Source organism: Microtus oregoni, unplaced genomic scaffold (assembly GCF_018167655.1).
Source record: "Microtus oregoni isolate MIOR12 unplaced genomic scaffold, Mior012 000012F_ref0000307, whole genome shotgun sequence".
Taxonomy (NCBI): domain Eukaryota; kingdom Metazoa; phylum Chordata; class Mammalia; order Rodentia; family Cricetidae; genus Microtus; species Microtus oregoni.
The window spans coordinates 53,148,220-53,172,288 of record NW_024543071.1 but is presented as its reverse complement, the minus strand read 5'-3'; the positions used below and the strand labels follow the sequence as shown (position 1 = coordinate 53,172,288).

The window sequence follows — 24,069 nt, the reverse complement described above, 5'->3', positions numbered from 1 at the left end:
CGCAGTTGCGCTAGACACACTGGGAAATGTAGTTTTCAGGTGGTCTCTGCGAGGCCTGAGAACTGGCCGCAAGATGGCGCCCGAGCGTCGCGTTTGGTTCTCGCGAGCCAGAATCTGCTTTCGCTGTTGCTGTGGCCTGAGGCGAAGCCACCGAAGCCTGAAAGGTCAAACTCTGGTTCGGCGCCGGTTGTGTGGCGTCCTCGGTGCTGAGTAGAGGCGGAAGCGCGAGCTCTGCGGAGGGTTTAATTTTACTGTGTTTTTAAACGGCCTAAAAAGGCCCTGGGCCAGGAGAAGGCTTTGAAGACGGAAACTAGCCCAAGGTGGGGCTACCTTGAGAGATGGGAGCTCCTCCTTACCCCAAGTGTTCAAGTAGGGGCTGCGGTGTCAGGTGGGAATTGAATGGGAACTCGGGCCCGGACACAGGATTTTAATGTCCCTGCCTGTTGGAGTTGGGCTTTTCCAGGCGGTTCTCCACCGCTTGAGCACTATTGTGAAACCGGAGGATTGACCTCTGAGAAACTCCCAGTGCCGGGAGTGAGGCTCCTGGATTGAAATCTAGAAACCCAGGATCTGACTGAGACTCTCCTAGATTCAGTAGTTTCTTCTAAGGCTTGGTTCCTAAACAGCAGTGGTTGTAAGGCCTGCCTGCCCTTTGCCCGCCCGTGTGACGGTACGGGAAGGTGACTTGGGCGTGTAGGCTGGATGGCCCTTTAAGGAGGTAGACATTCCCATTGCTGTAAATAGGTGCAACTTCCTGGAAGGAAATTAGGCAGTGTCTCATGAAATAAAAAAAGCAGTCTTTGCTTTAGCAATCTTAGAAATATGTCCCACAGATTTAGTACCAAACAAAATATTTTTGTAAACAAAAATAAGGACAAGAGTACTTAGTGAAATGTTACTTGGAATAGGATTTTAAAAAATGTTAAGTATACTGTTTATCAGTGAATGGCCTCTTATATAGCCCGGCAAGTGGCACAAACCTTAAATCCCGACCCTGTAGCCTTGGCTGTCCTGGAACTCGCTCTGTAGACCAGGCTGGCCTCAAACTCACAGAGATCCACCTGTCTCTGCCTTTTGAGTGCTGGGATTAAAGGTGTGCGCCACCACCACCCGGCTTAGAATTTTAATATGCTGTTGTCTAGGGCCAGTGGGAGGACTCAGTAGATCAAGACACCTGCCACCAAGACTGAATACCTGAGTTCAGTCCCTGGAACCTCCATGCTGGGAGAACTGGTTCCCTCTGGTTGTTCTCTTGTCCTCCATCCACAAGCTGTGGCATATGTGCACACACAAAATATAAAAATGTAATTAAAAGTTTTAAATGCTAGCACATTTCCAAAGAACACACATACTACTGGATTTGATTACATCACGGTCCTTGGAGGCCTCAGAAGCTATGAACAGCCATTGCCCGTGATCTGTGATCTAGAAGGAAGTGAGGCGCTAGAGTAAACAGAGACTGAATTCTTCTTTTCTGTTAAGCTCTTTAGCAATTGTTTGTATACACATCGTAATTATCCATCTGCATTTCTGTTTTTGTTTTTTTGTTTTTCGAGACAGGGTTTCTCTGTGGCTTTGGAGCCTGTCCTGGAACTAGCTCTGTAGACCAGGCTGGTCTTGAACTCACAGAGATCCGCATGCCTCTGCCTCCCCAGTGCTGGGATTAAAGGCGTGCGCCACCATCGCCCGGCTCCATCTGTATTTCTGATGCAAACAGTTTCCTTAATCCTTCTTTCTAGGGTCCTTGTGAACAGGGGGCTGGAAGGAGCGGGAGTTCATGACTGTGTCCCCTGCTTTTTGAGCTGAGCAAGAAGCAGGAAGTGGGGCTGCCCTCCCAACCCTCATCTCTCCAGCCCTCAGCCCTAGCCTCAGCAGTCTGGTGTGACTCCTGCTTAGCTGTCGGAGGGAGCTCAGTATCTTGGGTCAGTAATGAACTGGCTTCACTGCACCCCTCCTTCTGCCCCTATGCCTGCCACCAGATGGGTTTAAATGACTCTTATTCCAGAGAGCACTCGGAAGCTGAGCTCTAGCTGTGCCTAAACAGAACCAAGAGTAGTGGGGGTGATGGTGGGGCAGTGCTTATGGCTTCCCAGGTTTTGCTTCGTTTTACAAAAACAAACCAACTCTGGGTACGACTTGGAAGTGATATAGCCAAGGCTGAGACTCAAGTCCACCCGCCCCCCCCACACCAGACTTCTCCACTTTAAGGTTAGGACAGGACTGGACTACCCCAAGACTTTGGGAAAGACACTTTCATGAAACTGGACACGCATGTCTGGAGTCAGTCCTGGCACTGAACACGCTTACCCGGAACTAGTGGAGCATGTCATTGTGCCCTGACACACAGAGCATCATCTTGGGACTAGGATGAAAACGACATCTCTTTTTGTTTTTGTTTTTCTGAGACAGGATTTCTCTGTGTAACCCTACCTGTCCTGGAACTCACTCTGTAGACCAGGCTAACCTCGAATTCACAAGAGACCTGCCTGCTTCTGCCCCCATGTGCTGATATTCAAGGCTTTGGAGGTGATTCCTAGGACCCAAACATTCTCAAGAACTAGCATCAAATGTCCTAAGGAAGTCCAGCCTTAAGGACAGGCTTTTTGTCCAGGTAGGCAACACAGTTCCTGCTTCCTCACAGTTAACTCCCTGTGCCAGCGGAACCACAAGTCTGATGCCCGCTATATGCCTGCTCCTGTTGACGGGCAGGATGGCTAACATTTACCCAGGCTGTTCCCTAGAGATGAGGAGATAGCACTGGCTACCCCTTCCCCTCCCCCAACACATCACTCAGCCAAAACAGGTCTGTCACAGGACACCTGAGAGACGTGAGAAAGCTGGAGCAGGTAGGAGAGGGAGTGTGGTGTGTCAACAGAGAAGGATCTGATTGAAAGACAGATGGCTTTGTCACCAAATGGAAAAATACTTAGTATGAAAATGCTTTTATTTCTCAGGACAAAGCCAGATACTATTTGACTATGAAAACTTGGCTGGCCAGAGATATTCAAGAATAAGAAGACTCCCTTTAGCCCAGTGCCCTTGAGGGCCACAGAAGGACTTAGGGCAGCAGTAGAGACTCTGGTCAGCTGTGGGGGAAGGGGGTTGTGAGCCCTCAGCCTGTGAGGCTGGGGACTGAAAGTGCTGTCTGCCCCTGTGGCCACTGGTCCCCTGGCCTAGCTGCCTGCAGGACTGCGGTAGGAGAGGGTGGAAGGAGCAGGATGGAACAGCCAGAAGTCGAGGGCAAGGGGGACACGAACCAGAAACTTGCCCTAGAAATTTCTGGCTTTAATTCCATGGCTGCATAAAGTGTTAAGAGTTGGTAGGAAATGAAACCAGGGTATGACTACCCTTAAAGGCACCTGGAATGGGTCTACCCATATACCTTATGTAGAAAAGTCGTGAGCCCTTGACAGGTAGACCCAGGTCTGAGACCTAAGGCTGCAGGAAGTGACAAAGGTCTAGGGACTGCTGGGGAGGAGCTGTATGGAGTGTGCAGGCCCACGGGTGCAAAGGGTGCTCATCTGAGGAGTCTGCTTAGTGTCCAGGGGACATAGTGTAGAGGCCTAGGCCCCACCCTCCTCCCTGCTGTCGTCTACACTGGCCTGCCTCACCACTCTCCGGAGCCTCGGTGGAGAAGACATCCCAGCCTCCCCCTTCCCTCGCCCCTGCTCTTGGAAGGCCCGGGTCCTGCTGGCCACCAGGGCAGCACTGTGAAGGGCAACCACAGACTGGCGAGACTTGAGGGCAGGCCAAGGCCCCCTGCGAATTCGCTGACCACCTTTGGCTGTTGAAAGCTGAGAGAAGCGGTGAAGAGGCTCTTCATCTGAAGGCTCATGGGAAGAGAAAACCTGGGTGGGAGAGGAAAAGCCACAGGGCACTCAGAGCCACACTTCCCAAGGGAAAAGCAGCACCCAGCCTGTTCCTTGGCTCACCACATGACTTCAGCCACCTTCCCCTCTCACCCCTCTCTGCCTTTGCACATTCAAGCCAGTGAGCCACAGCTGTAGCCCTGCCAGGCACCAGGCCTGGAAGGAGCTCTGTGGACACCAGTGGCTGGGTGTCCCAAGGACACTTGCCTCACACGACACCATCATCCCACGCCTCCCTGTCGGTCCACACCCTGCACCTAAACGTTCTGCCTGCAGATTCCTTCTTTTGGGTTAGCCATGTGACCTCATGTCACATGTGAGGCCTGGCTTCCTCAGGCGAGGGCTAGCTTCCTGTCTTTGCTTGTGCCCAACAATGCTCAGCACACAACATGCTTGTGACTTAATCAGTAGGTGGACTGTGGGAGTGCAAAGGCCTTCTCTGCTCCTTGGCACACAGGACGAACTTCAGGAATGCTCTCCCCTCTGCTCTCTAGTGCAGGGAGCTTTTTCAGCCATCAGCTGGCAGTGGAGCTCATGGCCTGGGGACAATGCTCACTCCAAACCTAGGAGCCAAGGCCCTTAGGAAACGAGTCAGTTTGTCAGGCTGGGACTGGACTCTTCCATGTTCCAAGTCAGACCTGCAACTGCTTAGCCCCTGGGGCCACTGCTCTTGCCTGGCTTGGCATAAAAGGAGGAGCCCAAAGGTGGTCCCCATCCTTAGGTACTCAGGGTGTCTTGAGTTGCCTGGCACATAAAAGTGTAAGGTGGTCAGTGTGGAAGAGGCAAGACAACACCCTACTGTGAGGGGCCTATGGGGCCCTAAGTCAAGCTCCAGCACTTGCTCCCATATTCTGCCAGACAGAGCTCTTGAGCCCAGCCTCACCTCGGGCAGGTCTCCAGCCTCTGGAGTGCTCTCTGGCTCTGAAGACGGCTCCAGGAGACTGATGGAACGCATGACTCCTCGGAGATTGATGCGGGGCCTCAGCCCAAGCTCTTCTTTGGGGGTTTCCTTGCTTTCCTCCAAACCCATAACCATCACCTCCCCACTGCCCCCTGGTTCTGGTGGAAGAGGCGGCAATGGTGTAGAAACTTCAGGTGCCACGGGCTCCTCGGGGGAGACCACACCTACTTTCTGCTCCCAGACATGGCTCTGCCGGCTGTGAGGAGGTGGCTCTGAGTCAGCTTTGAGTGACATAGCAGCCACCCCCCAGTATACACATCAACTTCTCCCTTGTCCCCTCCCCCTATACCTGGCAGTTAGAATGCCCTGGTAGGTCTGTAGCTGGCGCAGGAAGCCAGGGTTGGGGCGCACGATGGGCCGGAGCTCCTGCACGTGGATCAGGGCTTGCTCCAGGCCCCAGCCATACTGTTTCATGGCATAGGCCAGCACCGTGGCAGCAGAACGGCTGACACCCATCTTACAGTGGACTAGCACCCGAGTGCCCTGTGCTCTGTGGAGGTGGGGTGTGGTCAGTCTATTCTCCCTCAACCCCAGTAGCCTGTAGACTGGCAAGGGGCAGGCAGATAAGGGAATAGGACCCAGCAGAGAGGACATGAGGATAGAGAGGACAAGATGGGCAGGAGAGCGCCAGTCCCCACTGGGAGCTGGGCTTAGCCAGTTCTGTGTGGGCTGGGGCAGCAGAAGCTGGGAGGAGCCCAACCTGGCATCCTCAATGAAACGGTGTGTCTCCTTCCAGTAGGGCAGCAGCTGTGTGGACTCCTCATCCCAGACACGCACGTTGTGATACTTGAAGCGGTCAGGAAAGAAGTTGTCAATCTCTCGGGCCATGTTCAGGATGTGGCTTACCCTGTTCCAAAACCAGACTGATGTGGCCAAGGAACCAGGCTTACTGGCCATTTCTGTTTGGTTCTTGGTTCTGAGTCAGGGGATGACAACACTTGGAGCAGGAAGAGAACTGAGCCAGCCAGCAGCCGATCAACCTTGGGTGTACTGTTTGACTCTGCTGGGAATGAGTTTCCCTGACGAGGCAGCAACACTAACCCTCCTCCATGATTCTGAGAACCTAAGCTGAGGTTAGGAGCTCTCAGCAACAGGTGATAAAGGCTATAGCAGGTCTCCCAAAAGCCCATGGTGGGGGATGGCAGGTTTGTTTCAGAAGTGGCACCCACATCCCTACTAGAAGAAGGTATTTTCTTCTGCCTGAAGAGGTGATCAGGTGGGAAGGAACCTCTTCTGCTTGGCAAGTGTCCACCAGCGCCCCTTGTCTCAGCACAGCTCAGACCTCAGTCCTGCACTGTCATGTATGCTTAGTGGGGCCGATGGCCAGGCTGCTGAGGCCTTAGAGCCCAAGTGAATTCAACATCCCCAGGACTGGATTAAAGCAGAAACAGCAATGCTGAGGGTGATCTCAGGTTCCAGAAACTGCCCACAGAAGGCTGAGAGAATGACTGGCAGCCCTGAGGCTGGGAACCCTACCTGTTTCTCTGAAGTTCCTCCAGATTGGCGGCATTCCACTCAGAGCCCTGTGGAGTGGAGCAGAAGAGCACCGGGCTCCCGTGGCTTGTCTCTAGCTACAGGACCTGTCACGGTAGCTCATGGGTGACCTGGTCCCTACCTCTAACAGCCTGCACTCACCAAGTAGAGGTGGGGGAAGATGCGGGAGGCCCGGTCTTGCTGGGCCATGAGCAGCAACATCTGGTTGTCAATAAAGTCACGGTACTGCTGGAGAGGGCATCCCAGACGCAGCTCCAGGGCCTGGCGGATCTATGGGTGTGGCGCAAGGGAGAGAGCCCAGGTCCCCAAGCCTGTGAAGCTTCTGAGGATGGTACCCTGGCCCATCTACACAGAGCTACAGTCAGGGACTGGGGAATGCCTCAGGGCTGGAGTCTCAGGCCCCAGACACAGCCACCCTGCCCACCTCTTTGGAAGTGACACTCTCTAGGTCACTGCTGTCCAGCACCTGCCACAACTCAGCCAGGATCGCCTGCTCCATCTGCTCCTGTTCTGAGGCCCTGGTAGTGATCCTTCAGTAAGAGGTATTTCCCTCACTGGGGTCCCCCCCCATCCTTCCCCTCCCCAGCACTGACTGTCCAGGCTCAGCAATAGGTGGTCGCAGGGACTCCAGGTCAGACATGGTCATCCATTCATTGAGGCAACCCTGGTCAGAGTTCAGTTTCTCCTGATAGTGAGTGGCCCAGACAAGGGCACTGCCCCCAGGCACAAGGCCACTGCCTAGAGCCGCCTCACATGCCTGGTGCAACACCTGCAGCGTGGCCCTGGGACAAGAAAGAGAGCTAAGACACATGGTCTTACTTGGTTCCCTCTCCTGGCCTAAGGCTAGGCTGCTGCAGCACTTACCACATGGTCTGGATGGAGATGGGCTTGAAGATTCGGCTCAGACCACCAGATGTCACACTAAAGCCCCTGCAGGAGACCCAGGGACCTGCTCATTTGTCAGGTTGGGGGAGGCTGAGGCCCAGAGTCAGGTGACTTTCCCAAGATCAAGCAGTAGAAGAGCAGGTCCCAGCCCTAGTCCCATTGTTTTGTAATGCCTGCCTCCCCTTTCTCCTCTTCCCCCTCCTGTCGCCACCTCTTACCCATCGCCGTCCAGGAACACTTGGGTATCACTCCAGATGGGCAAGACCAGGCCCAGGGTACAGTTGTGAGAGCTAACAGGGGACAGGAGAGCCATTGGCCCTTAGCACCTCACATCTCTGCCCCAACCCTCCTCTCCCTGCTCCTACCTCCTGTCAGGAAAATCCACCCCCAGAAGAATGGTCTCCTGACTCAGACACTCTCCTGTGGATACTACCAGCAGGTAGCGAAGTCTTGGGGGCCGGGCTGCCTCCAGCTGGGCTGCCTGGGAAAATGAAAGAAGCCCAGAATCACAGGAGCTCCTGGCTCTGTCCTTTACTCCCACATAGACACACCTTGCTCCTTGCGAGCCCCTGCTCCCCCCAGCTTCCATAGATCCCATCAGTGGCTACTTGAAGACACAGTGATACTCAAATTTTGCAGTTTATGGCTCAACTGCCTTTAGAAGCCTTAAATGGGGAATGTAAGGAAAGGCGGGGGAGCTGGGTACAGTGATACACAACTTTAATCCCAGCACTCAGGAGGCAGAGGCAGACAGATCTCTGTGAGTTCGAGGCCAGCCTAGCCTACAAAGTGAGTTCCAGGACAGCCAGCATTGTTACACAGAGAAACCCTGTCTCGAAACACTCTCGTCCCCGCTAAAAAAGAGAGGAGAATAGCACTAATAGAGGCAGCCTCATTTTTCTCCCCCTGCCCAAGGCAGCCTTATTTCTGCCTAGCAACGAGTTTTTTTTTTTTTAATATGTTACTTGTAAGGACGTTTTGTCTGCATGTATGTCTGTCCACCACATGCATCCTGGTACCCAGAGAGAACAGAAGAGTGTCAGCTATCCTGGGACTGGAGTTAGAGATGGTTGTGAGCTACTCTGTGTGTGCTGGGAATTGAACTAAGGGTCCTCTGGAAGAGCAATCAGAGCTCTTAACCCCTGGACCATCTCTCCAGTCCTGCAAGGAGGTTTTAAAAAACCTTGCCACTCGCCAATATTTTATTTGAGAAATGCCTTCTACGAAAGGAACGATGTAGGGCCTCATTCATGCTAAAAGGATTTCATCTTATAATGGGTTGGAACAACACTCCTGGGGCTGAAGAGACAGCTTAGTGGCTAAGAGGACTGGAGTTCAATTCCCAGCATCCACATGGCAGCTTGTACCTGTTTGTAACTCTAGTTCCAGGGCCCTGATACCCTCACACAGACATATATGCAGGCAAAACACCAAATAACATAAAAATAATAATAAAAAAAAGAACAACATTCCTGTTCTGAACTCTGCTTTACCAAAGCCTGCATCTTGTTTTTCATACTTTTACTAACAGCAAGTATCTGCCTACACACACACACACACACACACACACACACACACACACACACACGTTCAGGAGCTGGCTCTTACGTTCCAGTAAACCCCAGCCTTCTGTGGGAGCTCTGTTTGCCTGCCTGGCACACCAGCTGCCAAGGCGTGCTTCACAAACCCTGGGAGTGTGAGTCCATCTCTGGGCAGCTCACTGGTATCAATAGGGGTCTCCTGTGGATTAACAGAAACCTCCCTCACGTACCCCCATCTCTTGGGTCATGCAGGACAAAGCTCCCTTGTCTTTCACAGTCCTCTGGAGAAAGATAAGCCCTTACCCTGTTAAGATGCCTCTGGCTGAAATGGCAGAGTTCTTGGGGTTTGGGTAATTCCCCCCCCAATTGCCTGGGTGAGCCCTAATCTCACAGTATTGCTCCTCAATAGACAAAAGCTTCGCTGTGCCCCTTACCAGGCGGATGTCGTCCTGAGGCCTCAGCAGCTCCACCATGAGGTGCAGGTGCTGTCTTTGCACTTGTTTCCAGGGGCTCTGGAATTCTTGCCCATTGTCGGTCTGGTCCTCAGTGGGCGGCTTCTCACCCACGGCTTCCTCCATTGACTCAGAGCCGGCCTCAGCTGTATCATTACCATCTCCTCCATCTTGAAGTCCCAGAACAGCCCCTCGGAGCACCGCAAAGCTCTGCCTGGCAGAGCGACGGGGAAATGGCTCTGGTCATAGGTTTTCAAACTTTAGCAAGGGTGAGTCCCCTGAAGGGATTACTGAAATGGATTGCTGGCCTGCTCTCCTGAGACAGCCCTCCCGGAGTGAGGGGTGAGGCAGTTTGCGGTTTTTAATCAGGACCCTGCCAGTGCAGCACCCAGAGGGCTCACATAGGGGTTGTGTCCCTTTTCTGGGTAGGTTTGGATGCTCGAAGCTTGTCTAGGCACCTATACAGCTTCAGGTCCTATCCTGCTCTTGGGCCTGTGATCATTGGCCTGAGCCAAAGTTCAGGTAATGTGTGAAATCAACCACTGACCAGGGCCAAGGTAGCCCTGCTAGTTCTTCCACAAGCCAGGGATGTGATGTGTGCCAGTTCTACCCACAGCACCTGGCTCTCACCTAAGCCTGGGTTTATCTGAGAATACTTTAGTGAGTCCTTGGTCCAAACAAGACACCTGGAGTTCACAATGGCAGCGAACAGGCCACAGGCTACAAGAAAGCCATGTGTCGTGAGAAGAGACTCACCTGCGCTGGAGACGGCCTCTGCGCCTGACCACTCGGTCCTGCTGAGAAAGCAGCCCGGGGACAGAGTGAGCGAGCAGCCCCCAGGACAGGAAGCACCCAAAACCTCTCCTCCTCTTCCCTCAGGGAAACCCTAAGTGGGAAGAAAAAAAAATCTCCTCCCTCTGAAGCCGATCCCCTCCACAGGCTTCAGGGGAGTCCCGACCTAAGTCCGGGCACAGCGGGGCTCCCAGGGTAGGGGGTAACAGTGTGGGAGGGATCTGGGCGAATCTGGGCCTCTGCAGACTGGGCTGGCTCTCAAGACTCCACATCTACCCAGGTCGAGCTCCTGGGAGCCTCAGGACCTCCCAAGTGTCCTGGAACGTGAGACTCAAGAAGGTCCCTCTCCGCCTACTCCCAGGCGTGAGGCCGTCTGCCAGGGGCAGGACGTACTCCCTCAGGCCCAGCTGGCAGGCAACTGCGAAAGGGTAAGTCCAAGCTAAACTCACCGTGGGTCCCACAGGCGTGGAGTGGCCACTAGCCGGCGGCGAGCGACTCACTGTGACCAGCGCCATAAAGCCAGGCCCGGGTCACCTGAACGAGAACCCGTCACGACCCCTCCCACAGCCTTTCGGTCAGTCTCTGCCTTCGCACGACCAGGAAGGAGAGATTGGAGCCACTAGGGCCGGGCACCTACTCGGGAGCGGCCCTTAAAGGGCCCGACTCATGCCCAGTCCGGCCTCACGGAGCTCGTACCGAGCGGCCGCGGCCCCTCCCCTCCAGTCTCGGCTCAGCTCGCCCCGCCCCGTCCACGCCGGAGGCGGGGCTAAGGGTGGGGCCAAGGGCGGGGCGCAGGTGAGGAGCCTAGACCTTACTTTCTCCCCTTGGCTTTGATCGCAGTTCCCACAGGAAGCACCCAACCTCCTTGCTACACCTAGTAAAATCACCTGATTAGCTTTGAACCTCAAGGAAGGAGCAAGAACGATAGTTTTTTTCTGTTTTTTTTTTTTTTTTTTTTTTTTTTTGGTTTTTCAAGACAGGGTTTCTGTCCTTAGCTGTCCTGGAACTTGCTCTGTAGACCAGGCTGGCCTCGAATTCACAGAGATCTGCCTGCTTCTACCTCCTGACTGCTGGGATTTAAGGAGTGCGCCACCACTGTCTATCACCATCCGGAGTTGGGTTTTTTTTTTTTTGTTGTTGTTGTTGTTTTTTTGAGACGGGGTCTTGCTATGTATCTCTGACACGCTTGGAACTCACTATGTAGATCAGGCTGGCCTGGAGCTCACAGAGATCCACCAGCCAGCGTCTGCCTCCCAAGTACTGGGATTAAAGACTTCTGCCACCATGCCTCGGGGTACTGGGTCTTTATCTATAGTCCCATTCCAAACTTGTTCTCCTTTTCACTTGGCCTTCTTTCCTCCACTCTGAGGAAATGTAGGAGATCAACAAGCTTCTAAGGAAATGAGTTTGGGTCTTAGCAATAGTCCACAAAGCTCATAGGTATTTCAAGTCCACTGTAGTGGGAAACCAGACAAGGCTGAGCCTCTTCCCCAACTACTGCTGTAGCGGGTGGGGGTGTAACTTGCTTAAAGTCCCTCTGGTAGAAGATATTTGGATCTGGGTAGGAATTGTGCCTACGCTGCAGGGACGAGGGAGGAAGCTTCCCCGGGGAAGGGTAGAGTAAGGGGTCCCAGCCTTTTTCTCTCCCCAGCAGGAGTATGGGCCAGGTGACCCAGGGGAAATGTCAGAATCTCCTGGAACACCCGCTCTGGGAGGGGGTGGCCTTATCTTACAGCTGAAGAGCTGAGGTCACCATCCTCAGTCGTCCCCCACCCGGTGTCCCTGGCTGCAGCCCAAGGAGGACAGCAAGCCCACTGCTGACGGTCTCTTTATTTCCACCTCGGCCACACTGCCAGCCTACCTCCAGGGCTCCAGACCCCAAGCTCAGCAGCAGTTTATAAATAAATAAATAGAAAACAGGCAGAAGGAATGACCCTGGAGGGAGAGCCTCTCCAGGGCCAGCCAGCTCAGTGCTCTGTGAGTGACAGCCGCAGGATCCGCTGTAGGTCTTCTTCCTCCTGCTGACCCCGTCGTTCCTGCTCCTCCTGTTCCCTGGAAGACAACTCCAGGGCCAGGCGAAGCTGCTCCTCAAAACTTGGGGGTGCAGGGGATGGAGATGTTCTCTGAGGAGATGCTGGCCCCATGGACTCTGTGGACAACTGCAGGCTCTCCTGGAGGGCCCTTGAGGACAAGGATTGAGGGGAGAACAGACCAATGAGAAGGCTTGGAGAGAAGCCTTCGTGAGATGACCTCATGTCATTGTGAGAGACAAGCGGTCAGGGAGAGAGACAAGCAAGACTCTTTTGGCCTGGCCTGTTCCTTGTAGTGAGCAGCATTTTGTCTTGGGAAGGTATGGAGCCCTGGGGTTAGAACTCCCTTGTTTCCCATCCCTCCCCGCTACCAGCCAGCCAAGGACCCACACACAGTGTTCCTAGGGGACTCACTGCTCCAGCTGAAGCTGCTCTTCAAACACCGTGACTTGGGGAGGAGGAAGAATGCCAGGCCGCGTGTTGGTCAGGGCTTCCCACACAGTCACCTGCAGCAGCCAGAGCCCAGAACTGTCACGTCAGGCCTGTGGCTGTAGAGGTCACGACCCACCTTCCACCTGCATCGTCCCACCTGCTCTGCCTCTGTGCCGGCCTCAAGTAGGCTCTGCTGGATGGCAAACTGCAGCAAGCCATCATCCTCATCTCGAAGGGGTTCGCTGCGTTCAGCACCCAGCACACTGTACCCCTCAGGCACCTCGAACACAGTGGGGTCCACCTCACATGGAAAAGGGCTTCCTGGGCAGGGTAACAGCGGTCACATTCAGCCCCAAGGCTGATCAGACAGCTGAACAGCCACCTAGCCCTCCTGGAGCTATAGCCATACCTGAAGTCGAAATGGCAGAACTGGGGGCAGGGACCCACACCGAGCTTACAGGCTCATCACAGCCACACAGGTTACTGAAGGTGATTCGGGCATTGAGCACGTGGAAGAGGGGAATCTCTGAGAGGAGAGAGCCAGGCTTGAGCTGCTTGCCCCCTGCAGTAACCCCAAACCTGAGGGGGGGGGCATGTCATGTCTACGTCCTGGTTGCCCCTTGGTAGTCTTCTCACCAATCTTGACAGGGAAGCCTGGTGGGAGGCGTAGCGTGATGAAATCCCGCAGCTTGGCAAAATGAGCATTGCTGATGGCCATCAGGTCAATGATGGGTGTCACCTGATCACCCAGGGACAGTGGGTGCTCCTCACTTAGCCACAGCGTTGCCTTGAATCTATCCAGCCAACCAGAGAAAGTGGGTCAGGAACCCCTGGCACCTCACCCTTTCCAGTCACCTGCCTGTGGTGCCCTTCTCCTTGCTCAGCTCCTATTGACTGTTGCCCCTAGGAACTCAGCACTGGCTCTAAAGCCCGAGGTGTCTCAGCCCCTGGCCCATTTCTGGGGCTGAGAGCTCTGTGCCACTCTTCTGATCTGCATGAGGAAGGGCAGGAGCCAGACTCATCTCTGGGCCTTGTCCACAGCCCAGTCTCTGTCTAGAGCTTGTCGGCACTATACGCTTGAGTATGCTGGCCACACAAACACAAAAGGGCTGTGCTCGACTTCGGGGTTTAAATCCCATCTCCAATCAGTGTGTGAGCAGAGACCCATGAGGCTGCGTGGAGTCTGTTAGATCTGTTCTAAGGCACTGTCGCCGTGACTACATCCGTGTGACGTGAACATTTTCTAAAGAAGAAAACAGACTCCCAGGAGGGAAGATCATCTCCTTGGGATATAGACCAATGGGCAGCAGAGCTGTAAGCTCTTCCCACTCTGCCATGCTCTAGTTCCTGGCACATGCACACTGAGTTGAACAGAAAAACAAGCCAGGATTGGTGTAATCCCACCACTTGGACTGTTTTGAGTTGGAGGCCAGCCTGAGCTACATAATGAGCCACAAGCCAAGGCTACAAAGTAGAACCCTGTATCATAAAGCCCAAAATAAACAAACAAAAAGGCAAATACATTGGTGATGCCACCCAAGTATGACCAACTCCCTGGGCCCAGGTACTTGCTGGGTGTCAAACATGTGCCCACCCTCTGGAGCTGGTCCAGAGAGAAGCCGACTAGGTGAGCAGATCCCTCACCGCGATGCACTCCATGCATGGCAGGACTCTGCCGCTGCCCAAGGTCTTCCAGTAGGACTCCCCAACCTGACCCCAGGCCTCACCTCTGTACTTTGCTGGACATCTCAATGGGGCGGCCGATGTTTCTTGATTCCAGGCTGAAGCTGGGGTCAAAGTACTCCTCGGGGGAAATTGCTGTGGGGTTGGTGGGGCTGGCTGCCTGCTGCACTGGAGCCTGAGTGGACCCCAGGGCAGGACTTAGCCTTCAGTATGAACAGAAAGTGCCCAACCACCCCAGTTTGGCCCAGCCCTCCCCCAGCCAAGCTCACCCCACTGTGGGAGGAGTGCTGCTGGGCCATCCCCAGGAAGGACTGGAACGGAGTCTTCCCCCCTGAGAAGAAGTAGTGGGAACCATGAGGGAACTTTGGGCAACTCCCCAGCCTGTGTTCTGCCACTGTCTGCCTGGGAGCCCCCTGCTGAATGGGAGAGAGAGGGTTCTGGGAGAGAGGGAGGCCTCCCACCCTGCCGGGATGGTCAAACCCTGGCCCAGACCACAGAATGACCGGGCAACAGGCAATCGCACCTGGGTTTACCTTTGCTCCTTAACTTGTCCTGATCAGAGAGGTGCTCCGTTCTTGTGCGTGTCACCAGCTCCACGTTGGTGGCACTGTACACCTGAGGATTGGGGGACACATGGGGAACGCAGGGTTCAGAGCCTGGTTTTCATCAGCCCAGGATCCAAGTCCTTCTGTTCCCTGAGACACAAAAAATTTCCCCACAGGAGAGCAAATGGTAGGTCTGAACCCCAGGAGTCACTAACAGGGGCATGTAGTCAGAGAGGCAAGAGAAACAAAACAAAAACAAAAACACCCCTTATTTCATCTCAGAGCCTAAGGAGGGGTCAGCAGGGGCTGGAACTCTGGGCCATAGAAAGTTACTTTGGCAAAAAAAAAAAAAAGAAAAAAAAGAAAGAAAGAAAGAAAAAAGAAAAAAAGAACCGGGTCTGGAGAGATGGCTCAGAGGTTAGGAGCACTGACTGCTCTTCCAGAGGACCTGAGTTCAATTCCCAGCAACCACATGGCACATTGTGGCTCACAACCTTGGGTAATGAGCCCTGGTGCCCTCTTCTGGCCTGAAGGCATACATGCAGGAAGAACCATGTATACAGAATTAATAAATAAGTCTTCTTTTTTTTTTTTTAAAAGAACCGATCTCACCTCTCTCTCCACAGCATGAAGGGTAAAGGAGCAGCCCCCAGGTCCCCCTAAGTCCCCTAGCCCAGTAGCCCCTCTTGCCTTGGCCTCATAGCCACTAACGGTCTCCATCTTCTCAGACCGCCATCCCCAGATACCGCATTTGTTCCTGCAACAGACCAGACAGGAGTAATGAGGACACGCACCCCTCCCCCCAGTACACAGCAAACATTCCTTCAGCTAGCTGGTGGCCCTGACTACTCAATTGTCAAGGTCCCTACCCACAGTGACACATGGAGGGGCCTGGACTAGGACTGAACAGCTAGAACATTTGCACAAGGGCAAGACCAGAAGTGAAGAGTAATTGTTTTATTGTTATTTATTGTTAGCTATGACAATGGTGTTAAAAACCGTGTGGAAATACAGAAGCATTTATTATTGAGATGATAAAACATCTGGGATGATTGTTTCTTCTTGTTGCTGTTTGAGACAAACACATATCTCTGGCTGTCCTAGAACGCACTATGTAAACCAGGCTGGTCTTGAATTCATAGAGATCTACCTGTCTCTAGCTCCTGAGTGTGCACACTTACACACACAAATATAATAGTGGTAATTTATATGACGTGGACAAACTCCTTGTGAGGCCCAGACTTCTGAAATGATCTAAGTAAGGTGCAAGTGAGGAGAGAGTTCCTCTTCTGTTACCCACTCAGGGAAAAGCGCAGCACTGGATGGCTTTGCCGTGGGATTCTACCAACCATCTGAAGAATTAGTGTCAGGCATTTGCCAACTCGTCTACCAAATGGATGATGAGGTAATACTTTTCAACTTAGTCTATCAAATTTTGCCCACATGTCAAAACCAGACAAAAACATGAAAAGGGAACTGTAGGCTCTGGTACAGCTTACAGAGCACCAGCACAGAAAAGGAGAGAGAAAGAAAAAGAAGGGAGGGAGGCAAATAGACTGGCTACAGACCAATATTTCTTATAGATGTATAGACAAAATCCTCAACAAATTACTAGCCAACAAAAATCAGGAAGTGGTGATGCACGCCTTTAATCCCAGAACTCCTGAGGCAGAGGCCAGCAAATCTCTGTGAGTTCAAGGCCAGCCTGGTCTACAGAGTGAGATCTAGGACAGCCACTGCTACACAGAGAAACCCTGTCTCAAAAAACAAAACAAATCTAACAATAAATGGAAAGAATTCTATATAAGAATCAAGTAACATTATCCCAGGAATGCCAGGTTGGTTCAATTTTGAAAGAATCAATTTATGTAATAAATCATATGAATAGAAATCTTTAAGTATATAGTGGTTTGAGTAAAAATGAATTATATATGAATTATGAATAAGAATTAAATGAGAATAATAATAGGCTCATATATATATGAATTAAGTCATCAGGAAGTGGCACTGTAGGAAAGGATTAGAAGGATCAGGAGAATGGGCTTGTTGAGGGAAGTACGTCACTGGGGCGGGCTTTATGGTTTTAAAGCCCATACCAGGCCCAGTCTCACTCTCTGCTTGCAAATCAGGATATAGCTCTTCACTATTGCGCTTATCACCATGCTTCCTGCCATGATGACAATGGACTAAACCTCTGGCACTGTAAGACAGCCCCAATTAAATGCTTTCTTTTATAGGAGTTGCAGTGGTCACGTGTCTCTTCACAGCAGATGGTGGCTGAGACACAGTGGTAATGGAGATCAAACCAAGGGTCTCGCATGTGCTAAGCATCCATTTACTACTGAACTATACTCCCCACTAACAAAAGAACACTTTGAAGGAATCACATGGTCATATCAATGAGGCACTGAACAAATCTAACACTCTTTCATAAGAAAGAAAGAAAGAAAGAAAGAAAGAAAGAAAGAAAGCTAGGTGTGGTGGTGGCACACACCTTTAACTCAGGAGGCAGAGGCAGGCGGATCTCTGTGAGTTCGAGGCCAGCCTGGTCTACAAGAGCTAGTACCAGGACAGGCTCCAAAGCTGCAGAGAAAACCTATCTTGAAAAAAAAAAAATTGGGGCTAGAGAGATGGCTCAGTGGTAAGAGTGCTTCCTGCTCTACCACAGGACCAGAATTTGAATCTAGTACTTATATCAGGCTGCTCACACACACCTGTTATTTTGGCTCCAAGGTTCTGATACCTCCTTCTGGCCTCCTCAGGCAGTACACACACACATATGCAAGCAAACACTCATACAAATAAAGTCTTTTATTTTAATATGAAGGAATTTACTAAAAATCTAAAGGAAATAATGAGTGTAGCAACGTTCAAGAATATGTAACCAAAATAAAGTTATGTTTTTATTTTGACTATGAACAAATCAAAACCTTAAGAATGAAGGGTTGGGGAGATGGGTTTTAGTGGTTACAAGCCATATTGCTTTTTTGTTTGTTTGTTTTTAGAGACAGGGTTTCTCTGTGTCTCAGAACTCATTCTGTAGACCAGACTGGCCTTGAACTCACAGAGATCCACCTGCCTCTGCCTCCTGAGTGCTGGGATTAAAGGTGTGCGCCACCATCGCCTGACTTACATATTGCTCTTTTAGAGGACCCAGGTTCCATTCCCAGCACCCACATAGTAGCTCACAACCTTCCTTAATTCCAGGTCCAGGGGACCCAATGCCTTCCTCTGACCTCCATGGGTACTAGGCACATATATGGTATATATCCATACATGTAAGCAAAATGCTCTCTCATAAAATAAACATATAGATCTAATTGTTAAAAATTAATGAAATTATATTATGATCTGACCAGGTGTGGTGGTGGATACCTATAAACCCCAGGGACTCAGAGACCGAGGCAGGAGATCAACTGTGCTTCATTGTCAGGACAGCTCACAAATTTCTGAGTTTGAAGCCAGCAAGGTCTACAGAGTAAGTTCCAGAACAGCCAGGGCTACACAGTGAAAAATCTGTCAACAAACAAAAATAAAACAAGCTCAAGAATTGGAATAGACATTTGTCAAAAAAATAAAAATGAATAAAATGACCCAATTTGCACATGAAAAAAATCTTCAGCATCATTAGTTTTTAGAGAAATGTCAATCAAAACTACAGTGAGGCGCCACATCCCACTCACCAGCCTCGCTGGAATGCAAGAATCAGAGAATGATCAATAGCAAGCATTGGTGAAAATGTGGAGAAACTGGAACCCTCACACACTGTTGGAGGCCATATAAAATGATTCCAGGCCATTTGGTAAAAAGTCTGGCATTTCCTCATACAAAAAAAAAAATAATTGAGTTGTTATATAACCCAGCAATTCCACTCAAAGGTTAGGAATATGTCCAGGAGAAATGAAATGTTCACACAAAATTTATATAAAAGTACATAGTTTGATTATTCCTCGTAGGCAAACTGTAGGAATAACCCAAATGTCTACTGATGGAATTATGTAAATAAAGAAGTAAAGAATAATTATGAAGACTGGAGAGATGGCTCAGAGGTGAAGAACATTTTACCTGTTTTTGTAAAGAACTGGTATCAGTTCCCAGTACTCACATGGTGGCTTACTGTCATCTCTCTCCAGTTCTGAGGGCTCTGATGCCCTCTTCTGGTCTCTTTGGGCACTGCATGCACACAATGATATAGATACATGCAGGCAAAAAAACCCTCATACACATAAAATATAAGTAAATCTTAAAAACAGTAATTATGGTAAGTGCACACGATCTATTCAGCCATAAAAAAGAATAAAGAGTTTCATGCTATAGTTACAGTTTGGATAGACCTTGAAAACAAAGTAACAAATCAATACACAAAAAGCAACATATTTTCAATTTCATTCACGTGCAAATAGCAACAGAGAATAGATTAGTGGATACTTAGGACTGGGTGAAGGCAGACCACAGGTAAAGGGTTACTTTTTGAGATAATAAAACTTTAAAAAAGTTAACTGTGGCGATGGCATATTTTTTAATACAAACCATAGTAACCCTTGTACCCCAATCTAAGCAGCCTCTAGCGAAGGGGGATCAGCCTCCCATAAGTATCAGGGACCTTAAGGATAGTTCTGCTTTTATTAATGTTGGTTTCACACACACACACACACACACACACACACACACACACACACACACACCTATAATCTCAGCACTCAGGATTTGAAACAGAAGGATCTCTAGTTCAAGACCAGCCTGGGCTACATAGTGAGACCCTAACTTTTTTTTTTTTCGAGACAGGGTTTCTCTGTAGCTTTGGAGCCTATCCTGGAACTAGCTCTTGTAGACCAGTATGGCCGTGAACTCACAGAGATCTGCCTGCCTCTGCCTCCCGAGTGCTGGGATTAAAGGCGTGCGCCACCACCTCCCAGCCAGAGACCCTAACTTTTAAAAAAATGTGTGTTTCCCTATCTCTCCTCCATCGCCACCCATGCTGTGCCAGGCCCCAACTGACCTCTCGAAGGCCACATTGCGAGTGTCCAGGTGGGTGGAAACAATAGGCGAGGTGAGGCGACTGGCGACGTGTTCCTCACTGGGCCGCATGGCAGCCAGCAGTGCTTCCGGTTCATGCAGAGCTGGACCTAGCGTCTCTGTGTGCACCACCTGCCGGTCATGGTCCACCTCCATCACCAAGGCTCCTGCCTCTGTCAGTGGCAGGGGTGTCACAGGAGGGGAAAGGATCAGTGAGCTATCCTCAGTCACCTGCTGCTAAGTAGATACACCCTCAGCCCCTGGGTCCCTCTCCAACCTCAGCTTCAGTCTCCACTTCCAGGAAGTGCAGAAGTCACAGGGAGAATCTGAGCATGCCAGCCACATCTGTCCATGCAGTAAGTGCCCCAGAGCTCACCCTGACCCCTGAAGATGAAGCTCCTCCGGCCACGTTGCCAGGTCATGTGCTCAAAGCCCAAGAGACTAGTATCCACTCGCAGGCTCTCACCACGCTTCCACACGCGGTATACATCGCTCGGGCACATCTTAGACACAAGGGGTACTGCAAGGAGTCTCATAGTCATCAGGAACCTTCCCCAAAGAGCCCACTCCAAGCCTAGCAGTCAGTTGGTCCCCACTCACCCCAGCTGGTGAATTCCCACTTCATTTCCACGTAGAAATCAGGGGCCTAAGAGAGACCAAAGCTGCCTGTTAGGGCCTGAGGCTCATGGTCCCCCATTACTCTTTGGGAGCCCACAAATTATGCTGCAATGCTGTGACCCAGCTACACTCCCACTCCAATCACATCCTGCCAAGGAGAGACCCTAAAATATTCTATACATAAGGAAACTATAAGCACCGGTAGCCTGGGGCCAGTCAACATGGCCCACAGGCCACTGTGGGGCCCTCCAACAGCCTTTGTCTTTTTTGTGTCTCTGAGTCCTGATCTGGAAAGGGGACACAATGACCCTTCCAGGCACAAGGGTGCTTCTGCCCCTTGCAAGCTTAAGGATGAAGTAGGGATTCCAGGGTCCAGGCCATCTCTACCCAGTCACCCTTCTGGAAATTTACCTTCTCTAATAGGCCCAAGAGATTCCTGGCATCAGGGACCCTTAGTGCTGTGCTGGTAAATGTTTTCCTTCCAAAAGACCCAGTCTCATGTACATGGGCCTGGATCCTCTATTTCTTACATGCCCTTTGGCAGAGGTAAACGCATAGATGGGAAACATACTGCACAGCCTATGTACTTAACTCTTCAAAGGCCAGGCCTGTCACAGGGACTTGGTGGCCCCTGTTGTGATACCTCACTTCCTTACTGACCACATCCTGTACCCTACCATACCTGACGGAGTTTATTGAGCAGTTCTGGAATGCCAGCCAACCTCTGTGTGGCCCTCTGGAAGTCCCGATACTGAAGTACCAATTGTACCATCTCAGGGTCTCCAGTGCTGACTGCCTCCTGCAGGACTGGAGACGAACGATCGCTAGGAAAGCCCTCTTAGTGATCCCAGGCTCGACTACTCACTCCCACCCACCAAACCCTGCCCTGCATAGTACCTGCCCAGCCCTGGTGGCTCTCTTTGCCCACGTTGGCATTATGTCGAAGAAGGACTCTCACAGACTCCAGGTTCCCCAAGGACACAGCCAGCTCCAGGGGGGTCCGCCCTCGGGGATCCTCCTGTTCAATGTTGTGCTGAGGGAGATGGAACATTCAACACAAGGCAAGGGAGAGCCAAGGCAAGGAGGTCACCAGACTGAAAAGAGCTAGAGTTACTACGGAAATAAGGAGAGTAACTGAGTCAGTGAGAAGATAGAGGGTGGCCTATGTGGGCTGGAGGATGCCGGGTTAAAGGGGGCAGTGAGAGCCAATGGCAAGGGTTTGCTCATTTTTCCTGCCCGCTGCTAGTCTGAGTTGGGGGCCTAGCGGCAGAGTCTAGTGAGAGATGTCAAGAATCTGGGTCGACTTGAGGACCAAGAGCAAGGTTCTCATCCTTAATCTACCTCAGAGGTGGAGGGTGAATCCGGAGCTTAATGCAATATTAAGTGGGCAGAGAAGAGAGCTAGGCCCAGAGCGGGGAGATGCCACTAAAGGGCAGGTGACCTGGGCTTCAGACAGAGCTGAAGCTAAGGAGTCAGAATGCGGCTGTGGAGCAGAGCAGGGGCAAGTGAATTGCAGGATGAATTCCGCACCTCGGCAGGGGGGACCAACCGGATCCACTGCAGGTCCTCACCTGGCGGCTGTGCAGGGCGGCCTCCAGTTCGCGGTGCCGGTTCGCCCAGACTAGCCGGTGCAGTGGGAAGGTGGGGCCCAAGGCGGCCATGCTGGGCCTCAGCGCCGCATCCCGAGTGAACGGACCAGCCCTTCTTGGCCTGCGCCAGGCACTGCCCCCGCGTCTCCGCTCCGAGTCGCACCTCAGCTGCACCGGCCACAGCCCCGCAGACCCCTAGCAGAGCCGCGGCAGCAGCAGCGAGGGCGGGGCTGGGGGACGGGGGCGGGGCTACAAGGGATGGGGCGTGGCTTCGGGCTCCGCGCCCCCTCGCCTCCTGCAGCCATGGCAACCACTTCAGGCCTGCGCGCTGGAGGCGGGCAGAGAGGAGGGGGTGTTGTCCAGTCTCCAGGGCAACCACATGCGCTCCTGGAACAGCCGGAACCTCATTTCGAGGCCGCAAGGGTCGGTAGGGGGCGTTCCGGTGGGCGGGGCCTAGCTGCATCTCCTTCAGTGCCCTCAGGCGGCGCCCAATGCCCTGGGCAGACCCCCTCTTTCTAGAGGTCTGGAAAGGGAGGGTAGGGCCGGGAGGGGACGGGAAGCTTGATGGAGCGGGGATTGGGCCTCGAGCCCTACGTATGCAGAGGGCCTGGTCTGGACCGTCGCCCACACCGTGTCCTTCCACCCAGCCCACTCCTGGATTCTACAAGCACCGACTGACCTTTTGTGTGCGGGTAAGATGGGAATTCTTGTCCTCATCCCTGCCAGGCAAGGCACTTAGCTTCTGGAGATGAGTGCCCACCCAGTAGTAGCCCCTACGCTGACCAGTCACCAGTCGAAACCTCTTCCCCCAAGGAGTTGCCTGCCCTGATGTCTGGAAGACATCACATCATGAGCAGGGAATCCTCCAACAGCACTGGAGTCAGGAATAGTCATATGGGGTTGGAGAACACAGGCTTTCTCCGTGGGAAATTGGCCGTGGTGCACACTGCCACCACGTGGGTCTCTTTTGCAGAGGCTGCATTTTACTGTCAATAGGGAAGGAAGGACAGTTTCAAAACAAGGCCGGCACTTCCACCCACACAAGAACTAGGGTAAAGGCAGTTACCTTAGTTCGGGCCCCTGGTTCTCTTCAGTCCTACCATGGGGTCATTGAGGATCCTGATCTTGGTGAAGCCATAAACCAGACTTTTCAAAACCGATCCACTTGTCTGTTTCTCCATTTTTAAAATTTACATTTGATTATCCATTCATTCTTGTGTGTGGGTGCTCATGAGTGTAGAGGTCAAAAGACAATTTCTAAGAGTTGGTGCTCGAGCCAGGCGTGGTGGCGCACGCCTTTAATCCCAGCACTTGGGAGACACGGGCAGGCGGATCTCTGTGAGGCCAGCCTGGTCTACAAGAGCTAGTTCCAGGATAGGAACCAAAGCTACAGAGAAACCTTGTCTCGAATTAAAAAAAAAAAAAAAAAGTTGGTTCTCTATGCTGGGCAGTAGTGGTGCATGCCTTTAATCCCAGCACTTGAGAGGCAGAGGCGCACAAATTTCTGTGAGTTCCAGGTCAATCTTGTCTACAAAGCAAGTTCCAGGACAGCTAGAGCTAAACAGTGAACTCCAGAGAGGGAGGGAGGATGAAATCTCTCTCACCCTTGAACTCAGGTTGGGCAGCAGGTACCTTCAATGGATGAGCCATCTTGCAATCTCCCAACAGTTAGTGAGATGGAGAAAGCCATTAACTTGAGGCTCCCTTCCTGCCCTAGGATGTCATCATTTCTACGGCCCAACTGTCACCTTTACCCCCTTTCTCCTTGTGGTCAGGTGACTTATAGCTCTCTGGAATCTCTGCTACTTACCTTGTGTGGTGCAGACATCTGTGATGTCTGGTCTTAGGCAGGAGCTCAAAGGCTTCTCTTGGCCTCTGAGACTGTCCTGTCCCCATGTCCTCTCCACCCTAACCCTGGAATTGCTGTGTTGAGGATTTCTCCATCAGCTCTTACTTCTCTGACAGCCATGTGGACCTCTCCTGGCTGAGAGTTTGTTCCATTCTCCTGCCATGATGCCACTCCAGAACATCTCTGGTCATAGGTACTCTATGTTGCCCCAGTAGGGTGTCAAAAGCCAAATCCCAACAACGCTTTATTTTCTTCCTCCCAGGCCAGCTATGCTCTGGCCTATCTTACCTCTTTTTCGTCATTGTTGGGTTTT

At 51.9% G+C, this 24,069-nt stretch overlaps 2 protein-coding genes across 4 annotated transcripts; both read right to left on the bottom strand.

Annotated features, from left to right (window-relative positions):
* Positions 1 to 2,923: 2,923 nt before the first annotated feature.
* Ssh3 (slingshot protein phosphatase 3) lies at positions 2,924 to 10,715 on the bottom strand. 2 transcript variants are annotated; one of them, XM_041661332.1, is made up of 14 exons: positions 10,444 to 10,715; positions 9,959 to 9,996; positions 9,185 to 9,416; positions 7,575 to 7,690; positions 7,428 to 7,499; positions 7,189 to 7,254; positions 6,918 to 7,106; positions 6,749 to 6,842; positions 6,466 to 6,594; positions 6,307 to 6,353; positions 5,531 to 5,677; positions 5,120 to 5,320; positions 4,753 to 5,026; positions 2,924 to 3,848 (listed from the first exon to the last, which is right to left on the bottom strand). In XM_041661332.1, the coding sequence occupies exons 1-14, from the start codon at positions 10,507 to 10,509 to the stop codon at positions 3,564 to 3,566; spliced, it is 1,956 nt and encodes a 651-aa protein (XP_041517266.1). In that variant the 5' UTR covers positions 10,510 to 10,715; the 3' UTR covers positions 2,924 to 3,563. The 2 variants fall into 2 exon arrangements, with proteins under 2 accessions (XP_041517266.1, XP_041517265.1); XM_041661331.1 differs by having other exon boundaries at positions 9,959 to 9,999; positions 10,444 to 10,714.
* A 1,091-nt stretch (positions 10,716 to 11,806) lies between these two features.
* Positions 11,807 to 22,127, bottom strand: Ankrd13d (ankyrin repeat domain 13D). 2 transcript variants are annotated; one of them, XM_041661431.1, is made up of 15 exons: positions 21,890 to 22,127; positions 21,216 to 21,351; positions 21,001 to 21,125; positions 20,301 to 20,346; positions 20,077 to 20,220; positions 19,684 to 19,873; positions 15,375 to 15,441; positions 14,663 to 14,754; positions 14,409 to 14,470; positions 14,184 to 14,274; positions 13,093 to 13,250; positions 12,866 to 12,982; positions 12,614 to 12,777; positions 12,439 to 12,530; positions 11,807 to 12,175 (listed from the first exon to the last, which is right to left on the bottom strand). In XM_041661431.1, the coding sequence occupies exons 1-15, from the start codon at positions 21,977 to 21,979 to the stop codon at positions 11,962 to 11,964; spliced, it is 1,788 nt and encodes a 595-aa protein (XP_041517365.1). In that variant the 5' UTR covers positions 21,980 to 22,127; the 3' UTR covers positions 11,807 to 11,961. The 2 variants fall into 2 exon arrangements, with proteins under 2 accessions (XP_041517365.1, XP_041517364.1); XM_041661430.1 differs by having other exon boundaries at positions 14,184 to 14,314; positions 14,673 to 14,754.
* Positions 22,128 to 24,069: the final 1,942 nt, after the last annotated feature.

Coding starts and splice junctions, on each gene's coding strand:
- Ssh3 (XM_041661331.1), bottom strand. CDS start 10,509: ATGGCGCTGGTCACAGTGAGTCGCTCGCCGCCGGCTAGTGGCCACTCC. Junction 7,500..7,574: donor GTGGATTTTCCTGACAGGAG/GTAGGAGCAGGG, acceptor GTCCCCTGTTAG/CTCTCACAACTGTACCCTGG. Junction 6,354..6,465: donor TCTTCCCCCACCTCTACTTG/GTGAGTGCAGGC, acceptor TCCACTCCACAG/GGCTCTGAGTGGAATGCCGC.
- Ankrd13d (XM_041661430.1), bottom strand. CDS start 21,979: ATGGCCGCCTTGGGCCCCACCTTCCCACTGCACCGGCTAGTCTGGGCG. Junction 20,347..21,000: donor TGCTCAATAAACTCCGTCAG/GTATGGTAGGGT, acceptor GGTCTCTCTTAG/GCCCCTGATTTCTACGTGGA. Junction 19,874..20,076: donor CTTCATCTTCAGGGGTCAGG/GTGAGCTCTGGG, acceptor TGCCACTGACAG/AGGCAGGAGCCTTGGTGATG.